The following is a 20158-nucleotide window of genomic DNA, read 5'->3' on the forward strand; positions in this document are numbered from 1 at the left end:
CATCTTTGTGCAGACAGACAAGACCATATACACACCTTCAAGCACAGGTGAGTCTATATTTGCATGAATTAATAATACAGTAGATTGTGTGTAGACCTTCAAGCATAGGTGTGGGAAGATACAGTAGTTTTGTTCATTATTATTCACTTTTTATTCACAGATTGTTTTAAAGTCATTGTTATGCATGTTGTCCCCGTCAATAAATTATTTCATAGTTATTTATAGGTATTTATTTAAAATAATGCCAATAATGGTGTTGTTGTTTGTCTATGTTTATATTCATTCACTAGGCCTGTGTCTACTTATTGTGTTATGTTTGGGTCATTCCACGTCAATTCAACCAGGGCCCACGCACTTAGGTCTCAAAAAATTCTGAAAAAATTGCCAGGTGTACCTATGTTACCCAGGAGACACACTGCAAAATGACTCTTATGATCGTAAGATCAATACTTTCCAAGATACAGCCAGTTTTACAGGGGGAGGGGGGTGTCGATTTTGTTCGGCCTCTTTTTTTTGTCAAAGTTCACAAGCCCACAGCGCAAGAACTAAACCATGTAGAAGGCTCAAATTTTGCATGCTGGTACATAAATAGGAATAGTATGTAGCAAAATCGTCACGCTTGGTCTGGATAATCCTGCATGGTCATAGCTGTCCCTCAAAGTTGATACAAATTTTATTGGAATTTTTGGCTGGGCTCTGTTTAAGCCTTCAGAAGACATATTTGTACTCAACATAGGCTCTTGATTTATTTTCCTTACTGAAATAAGTAGAAACACACTCACAAAAAACAATGAACAGAAAATAAATTCCTTCAGGGTCTGAACAGCAGTCTTTACAAGTCTAATGACCCGTTTGTAGTTTTTGTTTCTGCTATATTCATTTACTAGACCTGTGTTTACTTTTTGTGTTATGTTTGTTGTTGTTGTTTATTTGTTTGTCTCTCTAGTTATGTACAGAGTGTTCTCACTCAATCCTGCCCTGCACCCAGTAGAGAGTGGTATTTCTGTGGAGATCATGGTATGTTTACAACCAGCTATTTGTGTGTGTGTGTGTGTGTGTGTGTGTGCATGGTGGCCGGATCTAGAATAGGGCTGGGAGGGGCAATGCCCCCCCAAATATTTCTTCTGCCCCACCAAATTGGTCAATTTTAATTGACAGCTATTGAATCTGCCAATCACACTTTTCTAATTTGTTCCGTCTGAATTTCGAGGGTGCTGATTTGCTGGTTGGATAGTATAAATACCGGAGCAGCAGCGTTCCCCTACCATTCCACACTGTGTGCATCACTTGCTGTTTCATACTTCAGTAGAGAGGGCTTAGCTATATTTCCATAAAGGTTATAGGCTACTAGATGTAATATAGATTCTTGTTGCTGGTTTAAATAAAGACATTTACCGGTAGTGTGCATGTTAGCTTTCTAAGGTGATCTAGCCAGTTAGTTTGTTAACATTGGTCATTCCTTAACTGTGTTATAAGCAGGGTGGGAATTTTACGGGCGCCACGCCGCTGCCCTTTGGCGCTGGCCGTGATGTCCCTTTGAAAATCGGAGGTTCATAGGCCACTGTGGCCTTGGTGCCCCTTTCTTTCTATATTCTGCTTTGCATCCGACTATTTATTTATTTAGCCTATGGCCTGTCAAATTAAGCTTAGCATTCACAACGCAAATTAATTATGTCTTTTACGCAGTGGAGAATGTGACAGCGCACGGCAAGAAAGAAAGTGCGCCCAATATTAACCCATTCTTTGCTGAACTAGCCTACTCCTGATAGCCTACTCTTCACACAGATATTACATGTGTATCACATCACACAAAAGAGCTTTTTCTCACCTTTTAAACAATGTTAGCCGCAAGTTGTTGTGGTAAACGGTTCGCGAGAAAAGTAACTTATTTAATTCATGTTACATTCTGCGCCCATACCCATTCATCTCGGTGGAATACTTTTCCCGCATTCCCCCGAATTTTTCCCGAACACATGACAAACCATATATCAGAAGAAACAGCAGACCTTACCGAATACAAAGGTGTAAAGCATTCCCCTGTACAGTTAGACATTCCAGAGTAATCCGGTTTTACATTTGCAGCAATGTCTAAATGCATGTCTCCAACTTTGAGCTTCAGGTTTCACAGTATGTTTAAATTGTTCAATACATGATTTCATAACAGGCCAAATACAAAATAAATGTTACAAATATCACCTAGATAACTATAAATATTAAAATCAGCTGGCTAAGAGTTTGTCAAAGTAGCCTTAATGATCACAAAATAGACTATTTGAGTTTCTTAAAGCTGAACTGTGCTTAAATTGTTCAATACATGATTTCATAACAGGCCACATAGAAAATAAATGTTAAATATAGCCTAGATATCTGTAAATATTAAAATCAGTTCTATGATTAACAGTTCTATGTAATATGTCATGTTTGCTATTAAATAAGGGTTTTAAGGTGACAAGTAAGGCATTTGTAGGTGAAACTGAGCGGATTTGTTGCGTAGTGTAAATGCTTTGTTTGTGTGTGTGTGTGTGTGTGTGTGTGTGTGTGTGTGTGTGTGTGTCGGGGTGGGTATTCATTGTGCCCACCCCAAATTTCTATTTACCCCCTCCCCCCAATCTGAGCAGCCTAGATCCGGGCCTGGGTAGTGGTGAGGGTGTGTTTGGTCCACCTGTAATAACTGCTGAGTCCGGACACTCTGTGTTTACTTACTACACAGGGGTGCGTTTCCCAAAAGCATAGTTGCTAACTAAGTTAGCCACTTTGTTGGTTGCAATGCAATTTTCACAGGTTAGCAACTATGCTTTTGGGAAACGCACCCCAGAAGAGCACAAACCAACAGGAGGGCAATATATCAGTAATATACAAACTAGATGGTGATTTGTGGTTACTTATTCCACTACAGCGCATGCTGTTAGGCTGGCAGAGCACTACCAGTTACAGACAAATATAGACCCTTTCAAGAGAGTTCCATTATCAGCATCATAGTTGGCCCCACAAGACTTCCTTTTTAACATTCCATATGTTATCTTAATGCAGAGGAAGTAGATTGGGGCCCAAATAGAACGTTCAAGCATTATTTTTGTTTTTATTGTTGAAAGGGTCCATAATATGGACATGAATGTAAATACAAATAAAACAGCATTTACAGAAAGGAAGTGAAGCAAATTGTTTAACCTTCACAGACTCCAGATGGAATAACAATCAGCAAAGAGGTCATCTATCCAAAAGGAGGAATCAAGTCTGGAGAACACAAGCTGCCTGAACTTGTCAGGTAAGTCGTCTACATGAAACGTGGATTGGCATTGACCCCATTGACGTATAAAAGCTTCTTTTTTTACTAAATTACTAAAATATCAGGTTTATGATATCTAATAGTTTACTTTAGGTCAGCCTAATTAAGTAATTTGTCTATCTGGGGTGCATTTCCCAAAATAGTTCCTAAGTTAGATGCATTTTCCATGGTAGCGTCACTGCCAGATTTGAGTTGATACAGAAATAGTCAACTGATATTCAATTGTATTTCGGTCACATTTTAGTAAGAACTAACTTTTAATTTTCCAAAATTAAAAAAGTGATGTGACATTAATATGAAGCTTAAGTGTACTCTACCTTTTTTAAATTGCCCTAGAATTGTTGAGAGAATTGCTTTAAAAATTTTAAACTGTTTACCATGCTGTTAGTCACTTTGGTTACAAATGCGTCAGCTGTGGTGCAGCAGGCTGCGGCGCCTGCACCTTGTACGGGTCTGAGTGCCCACGGGGACCCAGGTTCGAATCCGACTTGCGGCCATTTCCCCATCTCTCTCTCTCTCCCACTCACTTCCTGTCACTCTTCACTGTCCTGTCCAAATAAAGTCAAAAAAGCCCAAAAAATGTAATGTAATGTAATAACTTAAATCTACGGACTCACATTTGCCAGTGACACTACCAAGGTAGTTGCTATCATAGTTAGCAACTAGGCTTTTGGGAAATGGACCCCTGAGTTTGTCAAGAGGAAAACTGTGTCAAGACAGAAGTGCATATTGAATACAATACAAATACAAATAAATGCTGAATAGAGAACACATTAATACAAAACTCCCATTCTTCTCATCTGAAAGCTTTGGAACATGGAAGGTGGTAACAAGATTTGTTGCTACACCTCAGAGAAACTTCACTGCTGACTTTGAGGTCAAAGAATATGGTAAGGAGCCATCTAGTGGACAAATGATGCATAGCATCTACAGTCAAACAGATTAGATAAAAAATAAATATCTTTCTCTCTTTTACCTATCTGGTTTTATTATGTAGTTCTACCCAGCTTTGAAGTGTCCTTGACCCCAGGAAAAGCCTTCTTCTATGTTGACGATCAAGACATGACAGTTGACATTGTTGCCAGGTTGGTTGCATGCAGAATGAGGGGCCTCTTTTTTCTACTTTTGTTCTTTTTTCAGCCATTGGTGACTTTTTAGTCTTTGTAAGGGACATGTTTTTGTGTGTAAGGTATTTGTATGGGAAGGAGGTGACTGGAGTTGGATTTGTGGCGTTTGGAGTCAGTACCAAAGAGGATGAGAAGAGAAGTTTGGCAGCGTCACTGCAGAGGGTAGAGGTGAGGACACACACACACACACACACACACACACACACACACACCAATGCAGACCCACAGTGTGATGGTGTATACGATGCACTTACAGATAAGAAATGGGAAAGGCAAAGCAGTACTGAAGAAAGAGCACATCACAAAAACTTTCCCCAACATCAACGAGCTGGTTGGATCCTCCCTCTATGTGTCTGTTAGTGTCCTAACAGAGACAGGTAAAGATCTATCTATCTATCTATCTTTCCACCTGTCAGTCTGTCTGTCTGTCTGTCTGAGTGACTGTATGGTTGTTTCCCAGGCAGTGAGATGGTGGAAGCCCACAAGAGAGGCATACCGATAGTCACTTCCCCATACACCATTCACTTCGAGAAGACACCCAAATACTTCAAGCCAGGGATGCCCTTTGATGTTTCGGTAAGCTAAATGTCACCATTTGATTTGTGTAGTCCCTTCTGCTGAAATGCTCTGAAATTTACTGAAATACTAAAAATACTAAAGGCAGTCTGATTCAGAACAGACACAAATAATTTGGCTTTGTCCACTGGTGACTGCCAACTAATACTATTTATAATCTGTAATTTGTTTGCTTGTGTGTCTAAATCTGCTTGGCCCCCTACAGGTCTTGGTGACCAATCCAGACAACTCACCTGCTGACAAAGTGGATGTGGAGGTGACGACACCTGGTCAATCAGTGATGAGCTCCACTCGCTCCAACGGCATGGCCAAAGCCACCATCAACACGCAGGGTGGGGCTTCCCAACTGCCAATCATTGTAAGTCTTAGGTGACCGTGGTTAGTGATGGGCAAATGAAGCATTGAACCACTAAACCACAGCAGTGTGAAGCTAGCAACACTAATGAAAAAATCCAATATGGCTGCCACATGTAGATTTTTCAACATAAAAGTCCTTACCCAAACCAGTATATGTAACCAAAAATATTGGTTTGCTAAGGACTTTATGTTGAAAATGTATGTGTGGCGGCCATCTTTTTGCTTTTCAGCTAGTGTCGCTAGGTTCACACTGCTGTGGTTCAGTGGTTCACCAAAGCTTCATTTGCCCATCACTAACAGTGGTTGCCCGTTTAGTTACAGTATTTTGTTGTATGTAATTTAGTTGTTGTACAGAATTCATAGTTCTCCTGCATCACTTTTGAGTCACATTTCTACAACCCTCCTCCTCAGTACCTTTCAATGGGCAACCTGCAAAGGCTGGGTAAAATTCTCAAAATTCATGTTTTAAACCTAGATAATTACATCATCACGTTTTTGTTACAGGCTCTCCATGTCCTTTGGGTAACACTGGGCTCAATACTCCAGCTTTAGCAAAGGAAGTAGGCATGTTATCAGGGAGGACAAAACAAATATGTGCTAGCAGCAGTTACTAGCTCAGTTCTAAAGACTGGTAGAAGGTGAAGGTTACTCACTGCACAGTCCTGTGCCCATTATAAATCACAAGCACACATTTGAGGTGATCGTGTGTTTGTTTTTTGTTTTGTTTGTACTTTATAGGTGATCACAAAGGCCCCTGGTCTCAAAGATGGTCAACAGGCTAGAGCGGACATGAGAGCATTACCGTATGTGTCCAAGGGAGGTTCCAAGAATTATCTGCACATTGGTGTGGATGCAGCAGAGCTGACCATCGGAGATCAGCTCAAGGTCAACCTGAACCTGGGAGGAAGTCCTGGAGGCCAGAATAATGACTTCACGTACCTAGTAGGTGTCATCTCCTCACACACACACACACAAACACATAAATGCACACACACAAACATACACAAACAGACTCAAATAAATAAATGTAGGTGTTTTCATTTTCACATGCACATGCACACACACAAACAGAAACACAAGATTTGAATTACATGTGTGCATATATTCTATCTATTCTATCTCTATAACTAATCCTGCGTGTGTGTGTGTGTGTGTTAAATTCTATCTCCAACAGATCCTAACTAAAGGGCAACTTGTGCAAGCTGAGAGGTTCAAGAGACAGGGCCAGGCTCTTGTGACTTTGTCCTTACCAGTGACCAAGGATATGGTCCCCTCCTTCCGTATCGTGGCCTACTATCATGTGGGCTCTACTGAAGTGGTGTCTGACTCAGTCTGGGTGGACGTGAAGGACACCTGCATGGGAACGGTACATATCTTTCCCTTCATTTTTTACATTTTTCCCTATTAACATTTATTCATTTATCACAAAGTTCTATCCAAAGTGACTCAACTGCACAGTAGTGGTTATATAAATTCTTCAGCATGTGTGTTCCCTGTATTACTGAACCCCTGGTGATTGTGTTGTTAGTAAATGTTTCCTCTACAAGCTGAGCAACACTTCTGACATCCCCTCTCCCCCCTACTCTTTCAGCTGAAAGTGGAGCCATCTCGCCCTGTTGCCGTCTACTCGCCTCGTGAGCGCTTCAGCCTGACCATCACCGGAGACCCAGGGGCCAGAGTGGGTCTGGTGGCCGTGGATAAGGGAGTCTACGTCCTCAACAACAAGCACAGACTCACCCAGACAAAGGTGACAACATTTTGTCCTCTTAACAGATAGATAATCAGTATTTGTGTATCACCAGGGTCCTTCCTCAATAATAAGCACACCCAGCAGACTAGGGAGCTCTCTCTATTAGAATTACCACTGTAGTCTCAGATTAAAGGAAAATTTCGGTATTTAGCACTTTGAGTCCCTTTTCTGGTTTGTTTTGGATGAACTAGAGTGGTGGACACCGACATTTTGACGATTGGTCCGGTCTCGACTTTTCTGACTCGTTTCGAATCACTTTTACTACTTCAGAGTGGCTGCAACAGGCATGCACAAACATGTCCTAAAACAACCCTTAACGTTCGTTTTCAAAACTGTGCAACTCACAGAGTGGTTAGTGGTGTTCGTTGGTGTTCCAAAACAAGTAGCATAGCGAAATACAGTTTCTGTCATGTTTTATTTGGCATTTTGTAAAATCCCATTGATTTCTGTTGGAAGACTCATTGCACGTTGATATTACTGCACCACCGTCTATGCTTCAGGCTCAAATATTGAGCGGAAGTTTATACGCGGTTGTGAGGTGTCTGAAAAAACAATAGCAAATAAGACGGCTGGAAATCATACATTGTGCCGATATATTTGATTTTAATAATCAAATCAAATTTCGGTGTCCACCACTCTAGTTCATCCAAAACAAACCAGAAAAGGGACTCAAAGTGCTAAATACCGGAATTTTCCTTGAAGTCCCATGTTATTATTTAATACTATGGCTGCATTCTAGACAGGAGCTCATTCGACTACCAACATTTGTTTTCTCTGGTTTTCTCTCCCTCTCGCACTAACTGTTTTGATTTGTTTGTCTATGTCTCAACACAGATCTGGGATGTCATTGAGAAGTATGACACAGGATGCACAGCAGGCAGTGGTAAGGACAGCATGGGGGTGTTCTTTGACGCCGGCCTCGTCTTCCAGTCAAGCACCGCTGGAGGAACTGAATCACGCCAAGGTACACACCACCAACACACCAAACAGCCTCTATGGAGATTATGCCATAGCCACTTGACAGAGGAAAGGAAAGGAATTTTTTCTTCAACATAAGTGATTTATCCCCAAAAAAACCTCCCATTGTTACCATGTCGGTCAAACATTACCAAAGATGGCTAGAACTGCATGCTGTCTGCGGCGCTAGCATGATATGAGGCTTCTCCCATTTGTCTAATTGATCTGTGAACTCTCTCTCACCTCCAATCTTATTATTACCATCCACAGCAGAATGGTTTCTGGGTGAAATGTGTCCCTTCGTCTCACAATAGCTGGCCACCAAGTGTCATGTAATGTCACTTGGAAAATATCAGTGATTAGCGAACTATGCTAGCTATCTAAAAGGCTGAAGTTGTCTGAGCTTGCCCTTCACAAAAACAAGTTTAGGGAAGTGTACTGTTGGTGTACTTATTTTAAGCTAAGCATATAATACTGGTCAACAGTTTATGGTCACTTAGAAATGTCCACTCTATTGTAGACAGAACACCAGTTGAGATCAGTTAACCTTTTAAAATGATATCAGATTAGTAAAGGTTTGGAACACTGGACGAATCTGAGAACTGCTGTCCTAATTAAAAAAAACAATGGATTTTGGCCCCAGCAGTGGCGCGACTGGCTGGGGCACCTGCACCGTACGCCGGCGACCTGGGTTCGATTCCTGCCCCGTGGTCCTTTCCGGATCCCACCCCGACTCTCTCTCCCATTCACTTCCTGTCAATCTCCACTATCCTATCTAATTAAAGACATAAAAAGCCCAAAAAATATACAATGAAAAATAAACAATGCAACTGATCTCAGCTGGTATTCTGTCTATAATGAAGTGGAATCGACAAGTGACCCCAAACTTTTGACTGATAGTGTAGGTATAGCTTACTTTATGTGTATTGATCATAAATACACTTAACTGTAAGTGACTTTAAAATTGTAACTATAAGTTACACTTTTTTCATAGTTTGGCTGGTCCTTCGACTTATAGTCAGGTGGGACTATATACATTTATTTATTTTTTACATTTTTAAATGTTAATCAGTATGAATAGACATGAACCCTACCTGAAACAATACAAACTTGGTGAACTTGCAGGTCAGACATTTTTCCGTACATAAAGGTGCCATGTTTAATGTCTGCCAAAAAATCCATTCATACTCCACATTCCATAAAAGATGGAGCAGTATACCTCCAGAAAGTGAGTTGGTGTACCCTAGAGTAACAACCGAGACACGTGTATTGCAGTTTGGCTGGCGGTTATGTTGCCCGCATACCGCCTCCCATGGCCGAAGCTGGTATTATGACACCTGTCGGGCTGTGGCTAGTAATTTAGCATGCTAATTCAGGTTGATATCTCTGCAGCACTATACCTTGTCATTTTTTTTTTGACACCATCGCCCTTATTTCTTCTCATTCTTTTGATGCGTGTAGCTCATTTTTTGGAGATTTTTACCTCAGTTCTTACAAATGGCACCTTTAAGCCCAACATTTAGAGGGGATTTGGGGGGGTGTCACCACTGGGAAAAGGTATTAAATATTGTTATATAAATGCACAAGTTCTGCACACTTTCAGTCAGAGATTAGGGCTTGCACTATGCCTAAAATCCTCAAATTTATGGGCCGGGATTATAAAAAATCAAGGCTGGCCCCCAAATAGCCTACAAGATTAATTATTATTAATAATTGCCTACATTGTTTCGATTTAACTCAATGAAATAAAAGAGCTCTTCTTAATTAATATTTTATAGTGTTGGTTGGTTTAATACTATTGCCAATGAGAAGTCGCTCAAAATGTTATTTCGAACTCACACTTTGCAAGGTTGACAGTCCAATTGGCGTCAGAAAGGTGATGAAAAAGAGTTCTGATGATGTCTAAGTGCGCCCCCCAGGTATTGCTATAGACCATTTTATGGTTTGACAAAATAAATGTTCCATGTATCTGTACTTTACTAGAATCAATATTGCATACTTTTGACTTTTACTTTGTTACATTTTTCAGCAATTATCTTTACTTTCTACTCCTCTACATTTTTACAATACGCTCTTGTTACATTTTATGATAATGTTTTTTTTTTATTATTACAATACCTTTATAGCATTTATAGTCTTCTTTGTTGGTTTTGCTTAATGATATTTAACTCCATCTCAATACTGGGTGCAGATGCTACACACACACACAATTATTAAAAATAGCGAGATTGTTGAATGTAATAAAATATGTGATGGGCTTAAAACCACGTAAAATCCTTTGCTGTACCTTTAACTCCTTTGGCAAAGTTCAACACTCATTTAGCTAAGGGTAATACACTAAGCCTTAACTCCTTTAGCTAATTGTATCACACTCACTGTACGTACACACCACCGCCGACTTGAGCTGCAAAAGAAGCTCTGGCCGCCCTGTCAAGGTACGGCGAAGCTTTTAATGCTTTGTCAGCTCTGACGTGGCAGAATTCTACGTTGCTGGTCGTTTGCCACTAAACCGCGTCATAGCCTATTAGCATAAAGTTGACCAACTTTGAACTTTCTGTTTGACACTCTGGTCGCTCAAGACGCCTAAAACGAATCGCTGATGGATTTGCCGCATCTTGCAGCTGAGAGATGTCGGCTTCCATTGAAAATGAATGACTTTCTGTATCTTTTGCTGTATGTACACACCGCCGCCGACTTGAGCTTCAAAAGAAGCTCTGGTCGCCCTGTCAAGGACGCTTGTCAAAAAAGTATAGGGAAGCTTTGGCTGCTCTGACGTGACAGAATTTTATGTTCGATCATGTTCTATCGTAATACTTTATTCTATTCGATTGGTTGCTGGTCGTTGGTCGCTGAACCGCGTCATAGCTCATTACCATAAAGTTGACTGACTTTCAACTTTCTGCTTGACGCCCAAGTTGCTCAAGACTCTGCGTTTCTCTGCGTTTATCCCAAACCGTGAATTAGTGAAACACACACAGCACACAGTGTACACACAGTGAGGTGAAGCACACACTAATCCCGGCGCAGTGAGCTGCCTGCATCAACAGCGGCGCTCGGGGAGCAGTGAGGGCTTAGGTGCCTTGCTAGGTTACGGGGACGCTGGCGAGACACGCCGCTCCGTCTGGCATCATGTTTTTGTTTGTTTTTATGTAATGTTCGTAATTTTATGTAATGTCATGTTTATTTTTTGTATTGGTTTGTCTAGTTAAATGTTTTCCCTATTTATTTACGCTATTTTTGATAGTTTTCGTGTTATTCTTAGTCCTTTTTACTGCTTCTAAGTCAGCTGATGTCGTTGACATTTGTCCATTGGGAGCTTGCTATGGCTAGCTTTTGCCCTAGCTTGGCATCGGACATCCTTCTATCTATCCGTGAGCGGTGCAGCACTTCACTGTCTGGTCGAGTGGATCTCTCGGGACAGCTGAAACTAGGCTACTCTGGCGAAAGATCTGCCGTGGTCGCCGAGCTGTTGCTGACCTGCGAGCTGCCATGCCAACTGCAGACTCTGACATCCTTCCATCCATCCGTGAACAGTGCACTTCACTGTCTGGTCGAGGGGATCTCTCGGGACAGCTGGACCTAGGCTAGCTACTCGGTGAAAGATCTGCCGTGGCCGCCGAGCTGTTGCTGACCTGCGAGCTGCCTTGCCAACTGCAGACTAACGTTAACGGTGAAGAGCTGCAATCTCACGGAGCAACAAACGGTCGCTGTTAAGTCCACCGAATTGCGACCGTCATCTCCAGACTGCGGTCTACAAGGCCTAGCTTCTAACGTTAACGTTATCTCCAGACTGCCAGTGAATTCACCGGGTTGGTCAGTTGCTAAAGAACTTTGTTGGCATTGCATCGGTTGTGAAGACACAGCTCTGTGCGCAGTTTTCACGGATCATCATTGCCCTTGGACATTTTCAGCTGGTTTGGAAATTGGACTAATTTTAACATCACTCTTCCCCCTTTTTAAATATATTTTCTTTTTTATTTGTTTATTTGTTTTGTTGTCTGTATTGTATGTATTGGTGTCACGGGTATGCTGGCGACTACGCCGCTCCATCCGGCATCGTTTGTCTTGTTGTTATGTGTCTTGTTTGTGGAGCGCTTTGGGTTGCACTATGTGCATGTTAAATGCGCTTTAAAAATAAATCTGACTTGACTTGACTTGACTTGCTCAAGGGCACTTCAGCCGTGCCTACTGGTCGGGGTTCGAACCAGCAACCCTCCGGTTACAGGTCCGAAGTGCTAACCAGTAGGTTACGGCTGCCCCTAAAGCGCCCATGTTCATGCCACCAGAGTGTAGCGCTGTAGCTTCCTGGCTGCAGCAACTCAAGCTAAGTAAAACCGAACTGTTTTCATTTTCTTTCCGTACCGACAGTACTCGGTGACCTTGAGAAATGGATATCTATGTGAAAAATCACAGGATTTCTCCTCTAACTCCTTTAGCTAAGTCTACTAACACTTAGCTGTTTACATGGTCCAAAAAGGTATGATCAACACCAACACTAAGGGCTCAATAAATTTACAAGTTTCCTCTCTTGTCCTTAGAACCCACATGCCCAAAGCCAGCCAAGAGGAGACGCAGAGCCATCACCATTCAGGACCTGCACAACTCTCTGAGTAAGTTCAGATGCAACCACAAAAACCAGTGGCGTAACAAACCAATGGTGGGCCCAGGTGCAAGTGCGCTCCGCGGGCCCCATACCTACATTCTTTGGCCCAGGATGAATTAGCTCTGATACATACAATACACATTAAGGGTGACTTCAATTGTTTATGCAAAGGGCCTGAGGCACCGAAGTAGTTTAGTAATTACAGATTACAATTTCAAATAAAAAACACACGACTACATGGGATCCATTACATGTGAAAACATTAAAAATAATTTTATTAACAGCCTGCAGGCCAGGGTAATCTAATATTACTGCATTAACATCAACTTGCATGGAATTATGGGAACACTCAATGCACTCAATGCGCCTTTTCAACCCTCTGCTGAAACTGCAAGCGAGATTGCTTGCTTATAAACTCAAGACTGCGCAGAAACAAAACTTAATGTAGCCTAACTTATTTAACCGCAGAAACCAAATAAAATCATTCATATGCATACAATCCTCAATATCGGAATTAGGCCATTAGAAAAATGCCATCTTACGAGCCTATCAAGCAGCAAAATCGCCAACGATGTTCCCAATATTTAATGCTCTGGCTCTTGTATTTTCAATGGACAGGATAGCTAACCCATTGAGCCTCTCCTGCCCCATGCTGCTCCTTAGGTATAGGTCTTAATAAGTTTGAGTTTGGAAAAAGATCGCTCAGCTGTTGCAACAGTCAAAGGCAATGTCAGAAACAACATGAGAGCAGTACACCCTTTCCCCTTGCTCTTTACACTCCTGCCGCTTCTTGCAGCCGCTCTCGTGTTTGAAGGACATTTTGGTCGGAACGATGACTGAAATGTGCAGCCACCATCCATTCAAAAAATCACAACAAATCACTTAGCCTACCCAGAAATCCTTGCTGCATCTCAGTAGAAAGAAAGATACTCTGGCTAAAACAGTATGACGACAAGATGGTAATTTGATTTAGCCGTTTTTATTTGATAGTTTGATTCTTAATGGTGAAGTTCTAAAAAAAAAAAAAAGGAGGCAGGTCACGGTCAAAAGGTCACGGGCCCTGGTGCGACTGCACTTGCTGCACCTACTATAGTTACGCCACTGACAAAAACCAGCTAGATGTTCAGGCAAAGTATACATTTCTTGAGTAAGTTTGACAGATCTGTTTGGCATGAGTTCTTTGTCTTTTTCTCCTCTGTCTCCAGTTTTAAGCTATTTTTATATCTTTGTTTTACCTCAGCTGCGAAATACACCAGCACAGAGCGAGAGTGCTGTGTGGATGGAATGAAGGAAAACATCTTGGGCTTCACATGCGAACGTCGTGCCGAATATATCACAGACGGAGACAAGTGTGTCCAGGCTTTCCTGCACTGCTGCAAGGAGATGTCCAGTCAGAAGAAAGAATCCAAAGACGAACAACTTCTCCTTGCTCGCAGTAAGAACCTCTTCAGTACTTGTTCAGGAAGGTCCTAGATTTAAGACAAGGGCTTTTTACAATGTCTACGGATAATGCTCATTGTGTTATTGCTCAATTCAGCTGAGAGCTAATTGTGTTCTTTTTCTACACAGATGAAGCAGATGTTGATGGCTACTACACAGACTCGGAGGACATCGTCTCACGCTCCCAGTTTCCAGAAAGCTGGCTCTGGGAGGATGATGAGGACCTTCCTGAATGCCCCGCAAATAACAAACACTGGTGAGAGCGAGGACCGAGTGAGAAGCCCTATTTTTGTCATTAAGTTAGTTCTCTGTCTTTATTTGAATATAATTGAACATTACTCTGCCATTATGATCTGAGAAAAATAGAATAATATATTATTATTATTATTACAGTGCATGAAAATGCACTGTACTGTTCTTCCAAGGCTTTTTACAGTGCATGAAAATGCACTGTACTGTTCTTCCTAGGCTTCTTCTTATTACAGTGCATGAAAATGCACTGTACTGTTCTTCCAAGGCTTTTTACAGTGCATGAAAATGCACTGTACTGTTCTTCCTAGGCTTCTTCTTATTACAGTGCATGAAAATGCACTGTACTGTTCTTCCTAGGCATTTTCTTCTTCTTCTTCTTCTTCTTCTTCTAACGCAGTTAATGCAGCTTCAACCGCTTAACGAGAAACTTCATTCAAACTATGTTAATGTAGGGTCTTACTTAGGACATGTGGGCTATGTATTTTTCATCTTTGTAACTTTTTATACTTTTTTAAACTATTAATTAAAAAACTACTCAAAATTTCCCCATAGACTTAACATGGGCTGATGACATCACAATAGAGCCAAGTAAGCAATTAGAATCCTATGGCAGGTGTTCTGGGCCACCTGCATCAACTGCCAGTCTCAGGCTTTAAGCATACAAACTGGCCCTATTAAGACTACACATCCTGTTCAACTGCTTCCTCTGCCAAAAACTGTTTCAAAATAAAAGTCCCTCACTACAATATTTCACTTTAAACAATTTAAGCCTTTAAACTACTGAACTTTTAACTGTTCAGCCATTGTAACTGTTACTTGTCATCAACTATGACTCCTACCCACTGTAGCTAGTTAGCATGGTTAAGATGTTAAGATTGCTAACATTGTTAAGATTGTTAAGATTTTAAACAAAACTGCTAAAAATGATTAGCTAAGTTAGCTAAGTCACATGGTTAAGATAGTAAAGATGCTAGCATGTTAGCATTCTAGTTAGCATTTTTAGCAAAACTACTTAAAATGATTAGCTAAGTTAGCTAAGTCACATGGTTAAGATAGTTAGCATGCTAACATGTTAAGATGCTAGTTAGCATTTTTTAACAAAACTGCTTTAAAATGATTAGCTAAGTCCGCTAAGTAACATGGCAAGATAGTTAGCATAACGGCTAAAAAATGATTAACTAAGTTAGCTAAGTAACATGGTTAGCATAGTTAGCATGTTAGTTGGCATAACTGCTAAAAAATGATTAGCTAAGTTAGCTAAGTCACATGGTTAGCATACTTAAGATTTTAACATTGTTAGCATGCTAGTTAGCATAGTAACTTGGTTAACATTATTATCTTTGTTAACATAGTTAGCATAACTGCTAGCAAACATTAGAGCCATTCCAAGTGTCAGTTATCGTCAACTATCTACCTAAATAATTTAACCATTTAAACTATCCACTTATTTAACTGTCCAGTCATTCCAACTATATTAAACCTCATCTACCTAGCAATCAATATAGTTTGTTTTTACTCTGTATGCTATTTTACATCATATTTTTGCATTTTCATGCACTGTATTTCATTCAGGAAATGCTTTTCTAGTTATTATTATTATTATTATTATTATTATTATTAATAATAATAATAATAAAACAAAAAGAATACATGGATGATGCATTTGTCGTCTTTGCCATTGTCAGCACCACCACCTCCATGACGAAGAAGAGTTTCCTGAAGGACTCCATCACCAGCTGGCAGGTCACAGCAATTAGCATTTCAAAAACTCATGGTAGGTCAGCAATCTCACTCTCTCACAGAGGTCCACAGAACTTAAAAAAAAACCTCTACTTTAGAACTCATAGAGCTCCTTCTGAGAACTTAAAGAGAGTCTATGCAGTTTTGGTAATTTCTTCGCTGTTTTCTCGCTTTTTGATCGCAGGTTTTTCTGCAGAGCTCCCCCTACAGCTTCAGAGTATATATTTTATGACACTCCTCAATCAGTCTGCCATTTCCTCTTTCCCTCCGACAACTCGCTTTCTGCTTCTTTTCGCCATGACAAATGTCTGACAAACTCCATCACGAGGCTGTGAAACCTGTCTCTGAGTCCGTCGGCCCGTCGGCCCAAAGTTGCAAGGGTGTTTTTTCTGCTCACAGACACTAGGGGGAAGTGAGACGACCACCATTCTCCCCAGAAAAAAAACTCATATAACCTTTCCAATGACTCCGAAGCTGTGAAGGTAAAGGGAAACTTGGAAGGATTAGCTATATTTCCCCCTCTGCTGGAGAAATTTTGCATTATGCTATTTCAAACTGTGGAAAAAGGTAAAGATAAAGCACATGGATTTGTTTACAAGCTAGCGAAACGGTTAGCATAAGTTCGGCAGAACAATGTGGATGTTACAAAGTAAGAAACACGATTTAAAATGAGTTACTTGTTTCTCGCTTCTCTTTCCGGGACGGTAGTCTCAATGTTTGTTTTCTGCCTGGGGATGCTAGGGGCAGTGGGGAAAGTCACTATTTTCACCGGAATAGGTCATTTAACCATCCAAATGATTTCTAAACGGGTTTATTATGTTGAAATAGTTGCCAAGTCCCCTTTAAGGTAAAATAAGCTAAACAAACTGCATAGTTCCCCTTTAAGGAACTCTTTTCCCCCCAGAACTTATACAACTCATATTAGCCAGTTTTTATATGTAGCCGGGTATTTGGAAAAATAAATATTTTTTTATGTGTATTTTCAAATACGAGGAACCAAATCTGTTTTTAAAAATACCCGGCTACGTGTGGATAGGGCCTTAGAATGCACAGATCTCCTTTTCAAAATGTACACAACTCCTTCTGTGTGAAGGTGTTAGCCAACCTTTCCTCTCATCTTGGTTGTCTTTGAGCATACGCCACCCTTGTTTCCACAGGTATCTGTGTGGCAGACCCCTATGAAATGATTGTAATGAAGGACTTCTTCATTGACCTGAAGCTACCCTACTCTGCTGTACGTAACGAGCAGATTGAAATCAAAGCCATCCTCTACAACTACAATGACTATGAAATCAAGGTAAGGTTGTACCTTTCGAGACTGAAAGCACAGTTGAACTTCAATGGGTTTGCTACACACTACAGCTCTATAATATTTTACATGCCATTAACCGTATGGAAATATTGTCTGTATGACTCAAAACAGTTTTTCCTTTTCCCCCTATTATGTTAAACTTTTATTATATTAATATTATATTAATTATATTATTATATTTAATTATATTAATTCCGAAGCAACACACATTGTTTCATGAAGTGAAATCCTTTGATGGGTTAAACAATGCCGCAACAAAAATGGGCACAGAAACAAAATTGGGCAATCAATCTCTCTATTTGCTTAGGTGCGTGTGGAGCTATTGGAGACCGATGACGTTTGCAGTGTGGCCACCAAGAAGGGCAAGCACCGCACTAGTATTGAGATGGACCCCATGACATCACGAGCAATTCCCTTCGTCATAATCCCCATGCAGCTGGGCAAGCACACCATCGAGGTGAAGGCCGCTGTGTACGACTCAATTCTCACAGATGGCGTCAAGAAGGACCTGCTGGTGGTGGTGAGTGTGTCACTGTAAACAAACAAACAAAGGGCCAATCCCAAAGTCCGGACTAAAGGACTCACAGACTTTGGTGCGCGTTGTCGCGAATTTCGTAAGGGATCTCCCAATGTCGCATTTCAAAGGGCGTGAGGGATTGAGTACACACTTACCGAGCCATTTCCATGAGAATGCATCGGTGCAGACTTCACCAAAGGGAATTACCCATAGTTCAAAGCGTTGTGACATTTACCGCGGACACCATAGGGAAATCCAGACATTTCAAAGGTAAACAACAGTACGACACAAGTGTTGTCCCAATCCCATTTATACCTATCTGAGCCCATATGGTCTCACACACTCAATCACTTAGCACCTGAGATCAATTAAGTCTATGAGTCCTTAGTCATCAGGGCTCACTTTGGGATTGGCCCAAAGAAAACAGGGAACGATACATGCCGAGTCAGTTGGATAGATGGATCTACTGTTTGTGAAGAGTGCCTCTGGAAAGAAAGAAATAAATACCATATTTTCCGGACCCAAACCCAAGCTGCTGAAATAACTTCTCTTCAGATGAACAGCATCCATATTTTATACGTCAGAATGGCTCAGTAACCACCGTCATTCAACAACAATCAAGATGCCATAAGTGCTTGGTGGTGCTTTTTTCTAGAGTGTCTATGTGTGTGTGTGTCTCAATGCATGTTTGTGTGCAAGTGTGTGTGTGTACGTTTGTATGACTGTGGGCATGTGTACACGTGTTTCTGTAAGTGTGTGTGTGTGTGTGTGAGTGTGTGTGAGTAGAGAGACCTAGGGGCCGTTTATACGAGAACGATTGCGAAGGAAGACGACAAAATATTTTATCATAAGTGCCTTTCGTTTACACGGCGACCCCGCCATCGGGCTTGAAGACGCAAAAATCTGAAGACTCCTTCCAGAGTGTAGAGTTTTGAAGATCTACCCGGTTAGCGTCTCCGCCTAAAACGCTAAACCAAAGATCCTTGATTACCTCTCTGGCTAAAATGTCAAATTAGAATGTCTGCTGCGTGACGCATCGGGTTGTATCACACCACCACCCAGCGGTCTGGAATGCATATCCAATCGAATATCACATACTCTTGCGTCTTCATATAAACAAAGATTTCCCCCTGAGAATGCTCGTCTAAACGCGAATAAAAAAAATGAAGACGAGACGCCACTTATGCGTCTTCTCTTTTCATCGCCACCGTATAAACGTAGCCTATAAGTCGCACTTTTTTCATAGTTCGGCAGGTCCTGCGACTTATAGTCAGGTGCGACTTATATATGAAAAAAAAATATATAATTGAACATGTTTTTAAATGTTCATTTATATTAACTGACATGAACCCTACATGAAACATTACCGTCTACAGCCTCGAGAGAGCGCTCTCAAATGCACAAGTCCTTTGCACTTTCAGTCAGAGATTAGTGCTTGCGCTTTGCCTGAAACACACGTGCATACTTAAATCCTCAAATTATGGCCGGGATTCTATCTATAGCTGGGCCTCAGATTCGGACAAATAAAAGCCAGTAGTAATTTTGTTTCAATCTTCTTAATCATTTATATTGTTGGCTGGTTTAAAATTGTTGCAAAGTCATTGTGCCATGAGTCTCCAACACCTTGCTATCAAGCTACCAGTTGCACTCAGTCCCTTTCTAAGCTAGAGGCTGAAGCAATAACCTACATTTAAACACAATTCACCCTCCGCTAAGTCCCGCCCTCCTTAGTTACTGTTGCTATGCCTGACAAGCTTTAGCACCCTGCACGTTTATTATATAGGGGGAGAACCGGGACTTTTCAATGAAATGTCATTTACAAAGACATCGTACCACACTAGAAGTTAATATTTTGTCACTAGCAACCTACATCTGTCCTCTGTCAAATACAGTTGGAATTTCAGCTCTGAACGAAACTGTTCATGAGTTATTTAAGCAGAAGTCAAATGTGCGTTTTGTTTCATTCGACTCTCCTGGCCAGGATGAATGGAACAGACATGGACGAAAGAAACATACCATTTAAGCTATGTACTTCCCACAACTTCAATATTTGACAACATATCATGAATGGTACTTAAAATTGGTGTTATTTTAAATAGATTGCTGATGGGCTATACATCTTGGTGAACAACTTCTTGCCGTTATCGTGAAGCGTGTATCTCGCGGTTATGGAAATATCATGCAATATGCCATTTTTTATAGTTAGAACAATATGTGTTCCCAATTATATCATGTTTCTAT

The 20158-nt window shown here is 40.9% G+C and overlaps 1 protein-coding gene across 1 annotated transcript in view; it reads left to right on the forward strand.

Annotated features, from left to right (window-relative positions):
- The window catches only part of LOC125298402 (complement C3-like), a 48612-nt gene that overhangs the window by 2035 nt on the left and 26419 nt on the right, over positions 1-20158 (forward strand). Inside the window, exons 3-21 of the mRNA XM_048249110.1 lie at positions 1-47; positions 947-1017; positions 3177-3265; positions 4094-4176; positions 4284-4371; positions 4476-4581; positions 4670-4790; positions 4874-4989; positions 5195-5347; positions 6085-6288; positions 6521-6712; positions 6938-7093; positions 7931-8060; positions 12592-12663; positions 13897-14091; positions 14226-14352; positions 16034-16122; positions 17246-17385; positions 17708-17920. The exon at positions 1-47 is cut by the window's left edge and continues 122 nt beyond it. Coding sequence (XP_048105067.1) covers positions 1-47; positions 947-1017; positions 3177-3265; positions 4094-4176; positions 4284-4371; positions 4476-4581; positions 4670-4790; positions 4874-4989; positions 5195-5347; positions 6085-6288; positions 6521-6712; positions 6938-7093; positions 7931-8060; positions 12592-12663; positions 13897-14091; positions 14226-14352; positions 16034-16122; positions 17246-17385; positions 17708-17920 — 2392 coding nt within the window. The remainder of the gene's footprint in view (positions 48-946; positions 1018-3176; positions 3266-4093; positions 4177-4283; positions 4372-4475; positions 4582-4669; positions 4791-4873; positions 4990-5194; positions 5348-6084; positions 6289-6520; positions 6713-6937; positions 7094-7930; positions 8061-12591; positions 12664-13896; positions 14092-14225; positions 14353-16033; positions 16123-17245; positions 17386-17707; positions 17921-20158) is intronic.

Source organism: Alosa alosa, chromosome 7 (genome assembly GCF_017589495.1).
Source record: "Alosa alosa isolate M-15738 ecotype Scorff River chromosome 7, AALO_Geno_1.1, whole genome shotgun sequence".
Lineage (NCBI taxonomy): Eukaryota > Metazoa > Chordata > Actinopteri > Clupeiformes > Clupeidae > Alosa > Alosa alosa.